The sequence below is a fragment of the Syngnathus typhle genome, linkage group LG4 (genome assembly GCF_033458585.1).
Source record: "Syngnathus typhle isolate RoL2023-S1 ecotype Sweden linkage group LG4, RoL_Styp_1.0, whole genome shotgun sequence".
Taxonomy (NCBI): Eukaryota; Metazoa; Chordata; class Actinopteri; order Syngnathiformes; family Syngnathidae; genus Syngnathus; species Syngnathus typhle.
The window spans coordinates 12782212-12797105 of NC_083741.1; the positions used below are offsets into that span (position 1 = coordinate 12782212).

The 14894-nt window shown below is 41.7% G+C and overlaps 1 protein-coding gene across 1 annotated transcript in view; it reads right to left on the minus strand.

The window, feature by feature from the left end:
• Positions 1 to 14894, minus strand: part of fbn1 (fibrillin 1) — a 45397-nt gene that overhangs the window by 16744 nt on the left and 13759 nt on the right. Inside the window, exons 10-35 of the mRNA XM_061277133.1 lie at positions 13583 to 13735; positions 13260 to 13499; positions 12992 to 13144; positions 12770 to 12889; positions 12087 to 12212; positions 11346 to 11468; positions 10170 to 10292; positions 9487 to 9639; positions 9100 to 9153; positions 8642 to 8767; positions 8428 to 8553; positions 8223 to 8342; positions 7962 to 8099; positions 7835 to 7885; positions 7639 to 7764; positions 7330 to 7557; positions 7125 to 7250; positions 6388 to 6516; positions 5124 to 5249; positions 4505 to 4630; positions 4285 to 4407; positions 3801 to 3926; positions 3313 to 3438; positions 670 to 792; positions 382 to 504; positions 175 to 300 (exon numbers count right to left, since the gene is read on the minus strand). Coding sequence (XP_061133117.1) covers positions 175 to 300; positions 382 to 504; positions 670 to 792; positions 3313 to 3438; positions 3801 to 3926; positions 4285 to 4407; positions 4505 to 4630; positions 5124 to 5249; positions 6388 to 6516; positions 7125 to 7250; positions 7330 to 7557; positions 7639 to 7764; positions 7835 to 7885; positions 7962 to 8099; positions 8223 to 8342; positions 8428 to 8553; positions 8642 to 8767; positions 9100 to 9153; positions 9487 to 9639; positions 10170 to 10292; positions 11346 to 11468; positions 12087 to 12212; positions 12770 to 12889; positions 12992 to 13144; positions 13260 to 13499; positions 13583 to 13735 — 3414 coding nt within the window. The remainder of the gene's footprint in view (positions 1 to 174; positions 301 to 381; positions 505 to 669; positions 793 to 3312; positions 3439 to 3800; positions 3927 to 4284; positions 4408 to 4504; positions 4631 to 5123; positions 5250 to 6387; positions 6517 to 7124; positions 7251 to 7329; positions 7558 to 7638; positions 7765 to 7834; positions 7886 to 7961; positions 8100 to 8222; positions 8343 to 8427; positions 8554 to 8641; positions 8768 to 9099; positions 9154 to 9486; positions 9640 to 10169; positions 10293 to 11345; positions 11469 to 12086; positions 12213 to 12769; positions 12890 to 12991; positions 13145 to 13259; positions 13500 to 13582; positions 13736 to 14894) is intronic.

Below are 14894 nucleotides of genomic sequence, written 5' to 3' on the forward strand. Positions count from 1 at the left end.
TTTTTTGTGTTGTCTACTTGTATGTATATTGTGTACTATGTCTTGTCACTGTGGGATAATGGGAACGTTATTTCGATTTCTTTGTGTGTCTTGGCGTGTGAGGATGTTGACCATAAAGCAGACTTTGACTTTAAATCGGTAAAAATGATTCAATGCCGTTGCCTGTTATCTTACCCTCACAAGCTTTGCCGTCAGCGGTGGGGATGAAGCCCATGTCACATTCACAGCGGTAGCCGCCGGGCATGTTCAGACAGTGGCCACTCTCACACAGGTTACCATTCTCTGCGCACTCATCACTGTCTGCAATTGGAGGTCACACAAAATAGAAAATGTATTCTATCGGTTTCGCCCCGAGTCAGGCTTCTGGTTTGCGTGTGTGACCTGAGCAATGGAAGCCATCTCCAGAAAATCCATCTTTGCATGCACACCGATACGAGCCCATGGTGTTGAGACATTCGGCGTTGTTGCTGCACAAGTGGGTCCCATTGGAGCATTCATCCAGGTCTTTAAAAAGAGGAAAAAAAGAAATGACATTCAGATTTGTGTACAGTATAATTAATGGTCAAAAACATTTGAACGAATGAAAGGTTTAACTCAAATTAAACCAACACGATAGACGGATTCTATGAATGCGACCTTTTTGTTTTCAGTGTGTAATGTTTGCGTTACCTGTGCATTTAAGGCCATCGCCGATCCACCCAGAACCACAGTTGCATTTGAAGCTACCTGCTGTATTGGTGCATGTTGCATGTTGGTCACAATTGTGAGCTCCAATTTCACACTCATTGATATCTGTCGAAGAGAGGAGAAATAAAGGAATAATATGCTTAAAAGAGTTTCATTCCTGCATTACCCATCCACATCTGGGTTTTGGGCATTTTTACTGCCGCTTGTCCCGTGTGTGCTTGCAAAGTGGGTATCTATTTTGTCTTTCTCTGTTTTGAACTCGCCCAAAAATGTTTGTATACTCGTGAGACAAACTCTTTTTGAGGCTGGCAATTAGAGATCAGCTCTGCTGGTTTACAGCCTCCCCAAATAAAGGTTATGTCTTAGCTCCACGGTATTTGAGGATTGGCTTAATATGAGGCCTGAGAGCAAATAAATCTCTCGGGATCACAGAAGGAATTAAATACGATTTTCCTCCAAGCTTTGATGTTAGCACATGAAACAGGCACTTGTTGTGATGTGCAAATATGACACACAAACAAGGCAAGAAATGTGTCAGCAGGCACAGCTGGTGTCATGGATGAGGATCCGTTTAATGAGGTAAATATTTGGCAGATTATGGGCAACTAAAGAGGAAACAAATAAAGAGAAACACACAAGCTGTCCTGTGCCAGCTTCACAACGTGTCTAAAAGTGAAAATGTGTGTTATTATGGCTGGTGCTTCAGTTTAGCTCATCATCTTGATAGTCTCCAGCACAGCTAAGACACCATTCGGCTTTCTAACCCACCCGAAGACATCCCCACCCATCTTAACTTTCCAATCAGCTTCTAAACACATAAATACAACAAACGAACAAAGTCACAGACCCTGCCCTGTGGTTTTCAGTGTTGTGGGATAGAACTGACACATTATCCTGGTGAGAATGTCAGCAACATCTTGACCAGATGTCATTCATTCTTCTCACACATGCACAACAATTGATCAATCGACAATTGGGGATTTGTGACAACGACAAAACGTTTGTTGTTGTTTTTTTAAATTACTGTGACTTCCACACAAGAAGACCAGAGAATGGATGAGCATACTATAAAACGTACTGCTTACTGTATATTGAGAGTCAAGTGCAATAAATGGCCATCATCATTTTTAGCATGTGGTTAATTCAGTGTTCTTCATGCTCCTTGTGAATGTTTTCATTTTGTATTAGTGTGTTTATTTGTCTAATTTGAGAGATGGCTGAAATCGCATCAACAACTATCATGCTCCTTTGAGTTATAAATGTTATAAAAGTCAATTGTAAAGTAATTATCATACAAGTTTGTCCTCTTTGGCACGTATGAACTGAACTGAAGTTAAGTGATGGTCGACTCCCGTGTAATTCATACCCTGGTCGAGTTTGGAAGAAGTGTTGCTTGGACTATCTGGACGAAACTTGCCTGGCAGTCATGCATCATTATTGGATAAATAATGCAGTGCAATCAAGAGTACTACATCTAAACTATCGGCCTTATATGCATGTAATGAAAAATGTTAGGAATACTTTGAACGTGAAACTTTGTGTCGAATATCGGTAATGAAGATAGCTCATGTGTTTGTTTGTTTTTTAATGTCACTTAAAACAACTTTATTATGGCTCACATACAAAATGTTGAACTCGAGAATGTGACCAATGAGATGTTCAGTTCAGGTTGAGAATATTTACCATATAATATGTACCTTGTGGTGCATCTGCACTTGAAATCCAAATTTTGTTTCAAAATGTCTTACTTGAGACAAATTGCTGACATGTTCTCTCAGTATTCCGGAGCTAAAGTTCCCAAACTGTGAATCACAATTGGCTGCATTGGATATTTTAAAGGGACCGGGAAAGCCAGTGTGTGCATCGCTACTTTTAATCACACATCAGACAGTCTGTTTTTTTGTGTCTGAAGGTAGACATGCTGCTGCTGACTATGCGTCTGACTCATTTCAGCGCGATGGGGCCAGTTCAGATCCCAATCCAAGTTGTCAACTAGTCCTCTCCAGCAGTCTTTTAAGAGCCATTGTAAATCAGAATTCACTCAGACTAGACGAGCAGCGAGTTTAAACTCAATCAGGCCGGATGGGCTTTGTATTTATGTGTTCTGGAGTCATCTCAGGTGATTGTACAGGCTCTCCAACTATCACGTCATGTTTAACTCACCTTAATGAAAGAGCAGCAATGGTATAAACTGTGGTGCAATGCGATACATGCGTTTCAAAAAAAAAGAATCACGGCTCCTGTTCCCGATGTCGTCGAGTGTGCGTGCATATGTGGTCTCGGATGATGGTGATACAGCTACTTCTGGTTAGCTCGATATTCTCCCCAGCTATACCCGCTAAACTTTTTTTTTTGACTGTTTGACGGACTGACGGATGACGGAAGTGTGGTTCAAATCACAATGATGGACTATGACAGTTTGGCTAAAAATAATGATGGACCGATGAAGTCGGCAATAATTACTGACACTCCCATCTTTGAAAATATCCTCACTCTCTCCTTCATAACCAATCTGCTTCTTCCCTGACATTCACACCGTGACTTTGTGGCTCATTTCATCTCAGGCTTGTTTTGCTGCATTGAGCAGGACAGGAATACACGCCAAAGTGTGTCGGTGCCACTCACCTGTGCAGCCTGTCGTTCCTTTGCGGACAGAGTATCCCAGATCACAGTGACAGATGAAGGATCCCTTTGTGTTCTCACAGTTCCCACTCAGGCAGATGTTGGGGTTGAGCTCACACTCGTCCACATCTTAAGAATAAACAATGACAAACAGTGAAATTGACAAGCATGTGTTTCATTTTAATAAGCAGCACAATGGGCACTTGTGCTGACCTTTTCATAAGCGCTCAAATCATTGTTTTGAGCTTTTTGTTTTGTTTCAGTGGAACCAGGCATCGAAATGTCACACATTCCTCTCCACCACAATGTTCACTTTAATATCATCAACAACAATATTACTCACTGCTCACTCACCCACTCTGAGTCATAAAATTCTACTGACATGACACATCCTTTGGATAACCTTTTAAATTAGTTCCCTCTTACTAAAACAATTAAGTGTTTAGCTGCTTAAGTTTTGTTTTGGGTATAAAATAACGGAGCTCCGTTACCAAGGCAGGTCTTCATGTCCTCAGATGACATGAAGCCATCGAAGCAGAGACACTGGTATGTCCCCGGCGTGTTGGTACACTGGCCTCCATCACAGATGTCTGGGCTCTCTTCACACTCATCAATATCTGAAAAGAAAAATACCAATTATCTTTCTTACTGCTCAACTGTTAACAACCACCAAGTAAAATACCACTGCATAGCTCTTAGTCTTAGCATATGTATCCAGCAATTATCGTCAAACATGTACACTGCATTTAGAAAGAAAGATGCTTCTTTAAATATTGAAGTGCGACATGGAACTTTCTGACCTCAGCTGAGCATGTTCACTTCCTTCAAACACATTGTAAAAAAACTCCCTGGAAACACAGTCTTTGCATAGAAATGGTTTTAACCTTATAATATACAGAAATGTGCTTATTTTGCCACAGAGAAAAACATACTTCCAAACATTTCAAACATGCAAAGGTGACATTGGCTAATTACCTGTGCAGCTTCTCAGATCAGGCATTAGAGCGTATCCACTATGGCAGCTACACTCATAACTGCCCTCTGAGTTTGTGCAAAAGTTTTCACACCCTCCGTTCTCAATGGTGCATTCGTCGATGTCTGAGCGTAACGAAAACAGACAAAAAAAATACATGACATACTGCTTGCATGTATGATGAATATGCAAATGTGTAAGAGTAATATATGGAGCACGCACCCACACAGTCCAGCCTGTTCTCCGTCGATTTGTAGCCTGTGTCACAGACACACTGATAGCGTCCAATCATGTTGACACACTTGCCGTGCCTGCACAGCTTGTCGCTCAGCTCGCATTCATTGATGTCTGAGGAGTACGAATTTCATTTTAATACTCAGCTATGGCAAGGAAAAGACATGGAAAAAAAACATTGATAGACTTTCAACTTGTTTTGAATCTCTAAAGCATTTGTTTCCAATATTCAAAACACGCACCATATTAATCATTGCTAAACTACATCTTGTGCCTTTCTTTAATTTATTTTTTTTGCTATTGTCAAGTTGTTGGTTCTCATGCATCTATCAGCATCTAAAGACCTGACTCAGACACTTGGACCATACGCAAATCTCCAGAGAGAGCTCACAGAACTCAGAGGCAGGATGGAAAAGAGCCAACGCTTGTCACGATCTCACCGTTCACTTGATGACACGCTTTCTCCACTCGTCAGCTGTCCACACCTTTTTTTATTGCCAGAGAGCCAAAGTGGGAATTTCATTTGCCAAAGAAGTGAATAAAGGCGCAAATGAAAAGGTTTTGAGCGGTCCACCCAAGTCTTCATTCTGACAACCTCATCACTCACCTAGACAGGCTGAGCCGTCGGGAGCGATCTCGTGTCCCTCGGGGCACACGCACTGGAAGCTCCCTTCGTTGTTGACACAGTCGCCTCCCCGACATAGCAGAGGATTGCGTTCACACTCATCGATGTCTGATGGGGAAGAGGGAAGATTTGGAGATAATAAAATCTTACCGTCTGGCTGGATGTTACCTTAGTGACAAGAAATGACTTATTCAAATGATGTAATTGATTAAAGGCGGCATAAATCGATGAGTCTGGCTGCCTTTCGCAACCCAGCCTGCTTTTTTTTGTTATTGTGTTGCCAATCGTGGGCTAAAAACTTCAGCCAACAAAAGCAATGATGCTCACTCACCATTGAGTGAGCACGTCGCTCAAAAATTTTAATCTGGTTGGCTAAATGTAATACAGAACAGAAATAGCGCAGTAAGTATTTTCTCAGATGGTAAGACTGGAAGCAGCACATTCATATTTTTTTATTGGAGGGTGCATTATTATGGATTGAGTTCAACTATGTAATAAAAGGCAATTTTCTTTATGGTGCCATGAAAAACGATTACGTGATGGGCTGCGAGGGGTCGTATTCCTCATGGGTGTTATATTAAGATTACATCTGAGGTTTGACACACAGAGGTGGACTTAACAATACACAAACACTGGCAATTTCCTTGGGCTATAAGACTTCCAGGCTTCCAAAAACGCCTCACAAAACTGATTAAATTGACTTTCCTTTCACATAAAGCATTTTTTATTGTTTCGGTCTTTATTGCTGCTCTTAAAATCAAATCAAAATGCTGAATCGATCATGGGTGCTTTGAGTCTTCTCCTTTCTCATACATTGGACTATTCGATCTTCTTACTACACAAAATCAACTTGTTGGTATGTTTTATATGAACTGAAGCTGAGCTACCCAAGTGGAGCGCAAAAGAAGAACCGGCGAGATGAACACACATGATTCTTATCCAAAATACCAACGCCGAAAGTACGTAATCGACACCAGCAAGAGCCAGATGCTCTTTGCCAGTTGCCGTCGCGCTGCTGTCAGTGTTCGCTAAGGAGGGCGCATTAGAGATCAAGCAGAAAGTGACACAAGTATTAAAATGATACGAAGAAAGATAATAACCCTCAAGAGGGATTGTAAGGACATTACTTGTTCAGAAATTAGTTTAGTTGATAAGCATGAATTAACCAGCATTTATATATTAATAAGCATTAATATTGTAAATCTGAGGTAATGCAAATGTGTGCAAAGGACGATTTCTCTCTCACCCATGCAGTTTTTCATCATCATGAAGCCACTCTCATATCCTTCAAAACACTCGCACTCAAAGTCTCCTGGAGTATTGACACACCGCCCCTGTCCGCACAAGTCAGGGGAGATGCGGCACTCGTCAATGTCTACGGGGAAGACAAACACAAAACAACAATGTAGAGTCAATCTTCAACATTAGACAGTGAATATTTATAAAACGCAACTTCATGGGTAATCATATTTCAACAATTTTTGAGGATATTGAAATAATCACTACAGCAATAAAAAGCATGAGGGCATCCTTGTTTTTTTGTCTTACTAGTTTTACACTTTGTTTTTGTATAGTTTTATGTGTTTTATGTTTGATTTTTTTTTAATGGACAGCAGTTTGTTTCAGCTGTGGTTGTTGTTTTAAAGCACTCTGAATAAAGTCGAGTCAAGTTGCACTGAGGTGAGACATACGCATCAATTTGGATATTAACAAAGAAGCAAAGTTGAGAATAAATCCTCAGCACAATGATTCTAACTGAAAAAAAACAACAACAACTGTATATAATATATCTTTTTTTATGTTCATAATCCCTCGAGTAGGATTTTATACTCAAAATGATATTTTTAGAGCAATTATGTGGCTAACCAGAAGGCCTGGTCCAACAACAATAAACTTTGATTGTTGGTCAGATTAAACAAGATATATGTGCTAAATTGAGGTGAGTTATTAAGTTACGGATGCGATGACTTCATTGTCACTCACCGGTGCAATTTCTTTCATCTGAATCCAACGCATATCCGTTATCACAACGACAACGAAAGCTTCCGATGGTGTTTCGGCACTTCCCATTTGAACAAATTGAGTTTATCATCCTGCATTCGTTGATATCTGAGAGGGGTCATGGAATAGAGAAACGTAAGAGACAAGCTGTGATTCCTACGGTATCCGTACTTTTGAGAATCAATACCTTTGAGGAAGGGTCTTCCATTGATGAAGTCACCGCGGTGGGAGAAGCCTGGTCCACGAGGGCAGAGCTGAGTGTATTGCGGGGTACCTTTCTCAGGACACTCGTCGCACTCTGGACCCCAGGCTACTCCCACTGAGCAACAACAAGCATCCACGCGATGTTTTCCTGAGATAGGAGCTCCGCAACGTTCATCCTCGTGTTTTAGGTAGCACTGCTCTGTGCGCAAGTCTGCAATCAATAGGACATTTGTTGCCATTTCATTACTCGACGCTATCAAAGTTACATCGGCTATGAAGTTGTGATAGTTACCGATGCAGGTTCTCCCGCTGAGATCAACAGTCATCCCGGGAGGGCATTGACAGAAAAAGGAGCCATGTGTGTTGACACACTTGCCATTGATACACACTCCAGGAAAAACTTGACACTCATCCACGTCTGAGAGAAATATTAGTGGAATTATGTTACAATCCAGACACAGAGTAAAAAAAAAAAAAAAAAGCCTTACCTTCGCACACATTTCCTCGGACCCGAGCAAGGCCCTTACCGCAGATGGGATCTGAGAATGGCACACAAAGCCATTTTAGATTAAGATGAACTTAACCAAGCAAACTTTTATAAAGTACGTATCTTACCTTTTTCACATTTGGCACAAGGGCTGTTCCAGGCCACTCCTAGTGTGGCGCAGCAGTGAGACTTGAGTGTCGCCCCGTTGATGTTGACTTCGCAGACATCGTTTACCATTTTCAGCCAGCAAGTGCTTTTAGTCGTCTCTAATTCAGCCGACAAATAAAAATACGATATCAATTCATATTTAGCCATAAAGAAAAAAATACAAAAATAGTATATACAAAAATATATACTGCATAATGTACATATACAGTGTATATACTTACCAATACATTCAAGGCCAGAGCTGTCCAGTGAACTGCCCGTTGAACACAAGCATACAAATGACCCTTTGCTGTTCACGCAGTCTGCGTTCACACAGGGACTGGACACGCATTCATCTACATCTGCAGGGAAATCAACAAAATGACAGATCCCGTATTTAATCCTGAAAGTAAACAGGAAATGAATAAATGCAAAGGCATCACGGACCTTCGCAGATATCTTTTTCCGGATTGAAGGTGAATCCTTTGGGACACTGACAGGTGAAACTTCCAGGTGTGTTCCTGCATAGGCCGTTATCGCACAATAGACCGTTCATCAGACATTCGTCAATATCTGAGGAAAAACGCACAAATGAAGATTTAGCTCGTGCAAGAATATAATGAAGAGTATTGTGCGCCTGGTGAAAAGACGCTTCACCTACCGACACAGTTTTTCCCCGTCAGGTCGACCTCAAAGCCTTCATTGCAGTTGCATTTGTATGTTCTCAGCATGTTCTCACACACGCCGTTCTGGCACACATCCGGGTCAAGGGCACACTCGTTAATATCTGAGAGGACAAAACACAGCCGATTGCACAAACAACAAAGCGTGAATCGGTGTAGATGTTGATAGTAAATGTTACTTTGGTTCTGTTCATGAGCCGTTTTTTTCTTGTCAAAAACAGGATACATATTCTTGAATAATTGGCAAAAATGTATCTTTATTCATTTTATTTTTTTTCAATGTCGAGGTTAAGAGAACTTACACAAAAAGATCAGGAGACATTTTTCTTGGCTACGACCGTCCCCATAGTGAGCCATAAAAATCGAAATAACACTATAATTGATTTATACGTCCCTGTCGCAATAATAAAGAATCAACACACTGTTGCATACGTACCTCTCCCATCTCCAGTTGTGCCGATGCCAATTGGACATAACGCCAGGAATTCGGCTGCGACAAAAAGAAAAGTTTGCTCAGTAAAACCATAACGTTTTCTCAAATTCAAGACATTTAATACCATGTTATTATCCATTTATATGCTTTGTCATTTAGCTTGGATGGTATATTAAGACGTCTCCTTAATGTGGTGCAGTGCTGGCTTCCGTTAAGAGATTTGAACAATTGAATGGAGAATTGACTGTTTGACGTCTGTGTACTATATGTGATCTTTCTGGAGTCAGCGTGTCACAGCAGGCCAAGTGTTTGGGCCATCCAGAGTCGAATATGTATGTTTTGAATTAAGAGGGTGGGAGGTGACTCCATGTGTGACTTGAATGTTCTTACCAGAGTTCTGTGGTGGGCAGGGCTGGCAGGGCTCCCCGTAGGCGTACTCGATGCTGGCACAGCAGCACTCGGATTTGGTCACAGCTCCAAATAAAGGCCGAACACATTGACCTCGCTTGTAACCGCCATAACATGAGCTGCGCATGTGTGTGTCTGTCATATGGACAGAGGAAAAACAGAGCGAGTGAGTGAGTGAGTGTGTGTGTGAGAGATGAGGCAGACAACAGAAATGAGGAGGCAAGAGGCAGTAAACAATAAGAGTCGAAAAACATGCTGGTTGTTCCCTATTCATAATGTCTAGAGGTTTGAGGCATTCTGCTATGCTGAAATCATCCTGGTGAGAGCTCACCCACAACTGACAACAACAATTCCCTTCCAAGACAACACATGCAGAGATGTCACTTGGTGGTAAGCCGAAATTTAGGCCTGCAAAATTAATCATATTAATCATTCAACCACATTGAATTAGGCTATTGTTGAAAGATCAATAGATATCAACACTGAAGTGGCTAAAATATTGCTTCACATGATTGTTTATGGGAATTGAATCAGTTTTCTTGCTGCATTTATAAAACGCCTGGAATTTGGGTTCTCGGTGTTCTTGAGGTTAAAAGATTAGTTTTCTATTCTGTCCACAAAGAGCACAAGATCATCCTTGAATTTACAGCTGAGGAGTTTCTTACCGACACAGACGCGTCCATCCAGGCCAACCGCCATGCCTGACATACATTCACAGCGGAAAGATCCCTCCGTGTTGACGCAGTGGCCGTTCATACACATACCTGGAGTCTCACACTCATCAATATCTGGAAGCAGATAAACAGAAATGAAACGAAACCACTTCCTGTCTTCATTTAGGCAACAGCATTCTCAGCACACATTATGTAGGTGCTTTTGAGTATGACGACTGATTGAAAGTTGGAGTGAAAGCTGTGACCCCAATTCAGTTCCATGGTCTTGAGCACATCACATTGATGATGGTGATAAACGATAATGCTGCAAGCGTGCAGATGGTTTTTGGTTTTGGGAGAGAGACGGCGACTCCAGGGACCCTTCTGACTCACGTTTCGGTAATGACTGCATACGTCTGAACACTTTACACACACACCCTATGACTTAACTAGGTCAGCATCTCAATACCAAATGCCAAGTGGAACAACATGATTTCAACTCATTTTTTACTGTATTATTTGTTAACTACTTTGTTAACATTCTTAGTTTTATTTTCTGAGGGCACCTGGTGATATGTGATATGTTAGATGAGATAGCGCCAGATGAAATGTTTGCAAAGTAGCTGCTCCACACCATTTCGCAATTGTCTTTTTCAAAGCAAAAAAAGTCACATAATGTTTTTCATTTTCATGGCGTAACACAATTTAGATGATATTTCTTGTATTTTAGAGTCTTTTTAATTGAGACTACAAACAATTAGCCCCAAAACATCAAACTAAACTAAAACCATTTAAACTTCTGCTCAACTTGTGAGAACGTCTGTCAATCTGGTTTATGATTAGAAAAGCTGGTCCTCCTCCATCTTATGTTAATTTTACAACAAGTTCCTTTCCCTGTACATGAGCATGTTTATGAAGGGCTGGCTGCTCGGGAACGTCAGCGCAGGCAGGCTCCATCGCTCCACATGTCCAGCTGGGATGCTGCCAGCATGCTTAGGGATTTTTGCAAGGCTTTTTAGGGGATTTTTTTTTTGCCCGTAGGACGCCCATAACACAAATACGAACATAGCAGGCATGTGGCCACCCTCCAAGTTTGCTGAAATATAGCCAACTCCTCCAATGACACACTGGCCAAAGGGAGGTGAGGATTACAATATCAGTGGGCAGAGAGAGATGCGACAAACTCACCTATACACATGCGCCCACTGGTATCGAGTAGGTAGCCGGGTTTACAGATGCATTTAAAGCTGCCATCCTCATTGATGCACAGTCCATTCAGACACATGTTTCGGATGAGGCACTCGTCTTGATCTGAGGACAATATCAAAGTTTTGATCCAACAGTGGTTCACATGCTATTGACATTCTTTTTATTCACAATGTCATAAAACCAATACTGCTTAATATGGACTGAGGTTATCACACACTTATTATTTGAACAATTTATCATTTTAATGGCTATTACATTTAATGGTGTAGCAGACACCCAACCACATCATAGATTGATATTGCATTTCCTAACACTCCACAACAGAACGCTATTATGTAACACTAACAATTTTTTTTTTTTCAGAAACTGCCACGTGCCATATGAAGTTGTGGTGTGTAAATAAAAGCTGAGGATTCTTGTTTTCTAAAACATAAAATGTACACTAGTGAGGATAAGTGGCTCGGAAAACTTGGGATGTATTATAACTTTGGAAAACCGTTGGACATGACATTAAATCTAATATTCAGAAGTTAATGAGCCAAAACATGAAAGCACGAGCAGTTGCTCATTATAGCATGTAATAGCCTTGAAACACCCTGTCTTGTAGCTCCTTTAGTACAGACTAAAAGAGAAATGTGGTTCATTAGAGAGGACTTCAGTGAAGAAAAAATATGATTTTCCATACATCAGTACTGCATAATTGCAGATGTGTTGACTGACCTTGACAGTTTTTGCCATCAGTTGAAATCTCAAAGCCAGCATTGCACACACAGTGGAAGCTGCCTTCTGTGTTCACGCAGCGACCGTTGTTGCAGATACGGCCATTGGCGACACACTCATCCAAGTCTGAAAAACGAGGCTGTCATCATGTACAGTTCATTCTTAAATGTGTGTGTGTGTGTGTGTGTGTGTGTGTGCGTGTGTGTGTGTGTGTGCGTGTGTGTGTGTGTGTTTGTAGCACAGCACATTGGGGAAATAATTTTGGATTACCTCTCACACAACTGAAATCCAATCACACACACCACTGAAATGACATCATACTGAATTATGCTCATTAAAAATAATTTGGTAATATGTGTGAGATTGTTCTCTTCGTCAGAGAATAAATAAAACAGTTGTGGATGTGAGAGTGTTTCAGTGTCATGTGTGAGAGAAAATTACAATGGTGTGTGTTGGAATGTTTCAGTGCTGTGAGTGTGAAAGCATTTCAGTACTGTATGGGAACATTTCAGATGGGTGTGAGAGTGAAAAATCTGAAATTTATGAGAGCATTTCAGTAGTGTGTGTGTGAGGGCATAACAGCTTTTAAGTGTGAGAGGGAATAGTTGAGTTGAGCGTATGAGTGTTTCAGTAGCATGTTGTTTGTGAGAGAGGCTATGTTTGAATGTGTGTGTCTCAGTCACCTCTGCACTCTGTCTTGGTTGCAGTGGACTGGAATCCCACGGGACATCGACACATGTAGGACCCGGGAGTGTTCACACACTCGCCGTGCACGCAAGGGCTTCTCTCACATTCATCCTCATCTGCAGTGTAAACATCAGCGTCATTCAAAATTGTTGCCATTATGTTTCCTCTCTCCAGTAGAAGGAACGACGATACACTCTCTGAACCCTGCAGTGACTTACCGACACACACGTTCCTCGTATCCAGTGTGAAGCCCATGTTGCACTCACAACGGTAATTAACGCCCGGCAGGGGGATGCATCGTCCATTTGGACAGAGGTTGCGATAGGCCTGGCAAATGTTGGTGACATTCTGGGTTTGGATGATGAAAGGACCTGACAGAAATGAGCATGAACTTATCATGAAATAGCCATTCCTTCATAATCTCCTGGCTGGTAATGAGGTGTTAGTGTGGACAAAGCAGGACGTAATTTCTGTAGTGCAGTGTACCTGGAGGAGGCTGTATTGGTAGATGTCCTGGAAACTCGCCTTGACCTGGATCTGGGTATTGACCTGGGCCTGTGCCCGGCCCTGTTCCTGGCCCTGGTCCTGGTCCTGGGCCCGGACCAGGAGTACGGCCCGGAATCTGCGGGTAGATGCCCGGGAAGTCGGGGCCCCCCGGACCACGTCCAGGTATAATTCCCCCACCATTAATATCGGGCAACTGGATGCACAGTTTCTGGTACTCTTCTAGAGTGAGATGAAAAATAAATGCTTTAGCATGGACACACAAAGACACATAAAAGGGAGACATTTGTTGTGATTAATCTGACCTGCTCCGCGAATGGGGCAGATTTCTGGAGTGGAGCCATCGGACCAGCATCGCCCGCTATCACAGCAGCACTGCATTTTGGTCAACAGCTGTGAATTTTGGCTGGCACAGCGCCCGTTCAGCAGGCTGGCGAAACAGAAACCGCCACGAGCATCTGTGGGAAACCACATGGCATTGAAATCAATGGGAGCGACAGGACACGCCATGTGTCGTCAGCATGGTGAGGAAACAAGCAAAATCAAAAACTGATTCACATTTTCCGCCATTTGCGAGATGGAGTCCACTGTCAACAGTTCCTGGCACTGAAAATCTGCATGACTAACACTAAGGTTCTAGTTAACACAAATATATCATTTTTTCTTTCACACCAAGACCCAACAAAGTCTTCATGTGGTGAGGTTTGACTCAGAAACATGTGCTTGATCCTCCAGGCAAACGTAGGAATCAAACCAAAATGTTTGGCGAAACGAGAGAGAAAGCCTCAGACATTCCCTCCACAAAACATCCTCTCATGGGGGAGTTGCGTGAATGTCTGTTTGCATACTATATGATTGTGTTTATGTGATTTTTTGGACCACTCTGACCCAAATTCCTCAATGGAGGGGCTCACAGTGAGTTGAACCTTACAGACTGATTTTGCGATGATTGTACAGTAAGTCTCTCTAGCGTACAAAATGTAATGCATACAAGTTCAAAATAATTTGGACCTAAACAAACATTTTGAAACAAACATTTCTTAAGCATTAAATGCAAATGTACCTCAAAGTTAAATACAACTAAACTGCAACCTTAATTTGCACCTCCCTTCATTTGCTTGGAATCACTTGTCAAGATATTTGTATTCAATTCAGTCACTTGCGGTAACAGTACCATAATTAGAGAGTCATTGCTCTATAGTCCAACAAGCATTCACACTCACGATAAAGCCTAAGGACAATTTAATCTTCCATGACACTTTTGTGGAATGTGGGAGGGAGAAAACACAGTAAACAAAGAGATAACATGCCATTTCTACACAGAAGCTGAAAGCCTGGATTCAAACCCCATCTCAAAACTGTTAAACTTGTCTGGAATATGTAAATAACGTGTAGTTTGTGCACACCTCTTTAAAGGACAACATATCTTATTTCCTGCTGACCTACTGTTGAAAATCAAATTGCTCCTGGTATGCACTGAATGGGAGAATAATTTTAAAAGATCGCAAAATAATTTTAAGTCGGTCACCTCTTGCAGATCCAACAGCAGTTAGAAAAGGTTCCACTCATCTGGGAAGACTTTATACAAGATGCACTGGGGCAGATTCAAACTGGAGC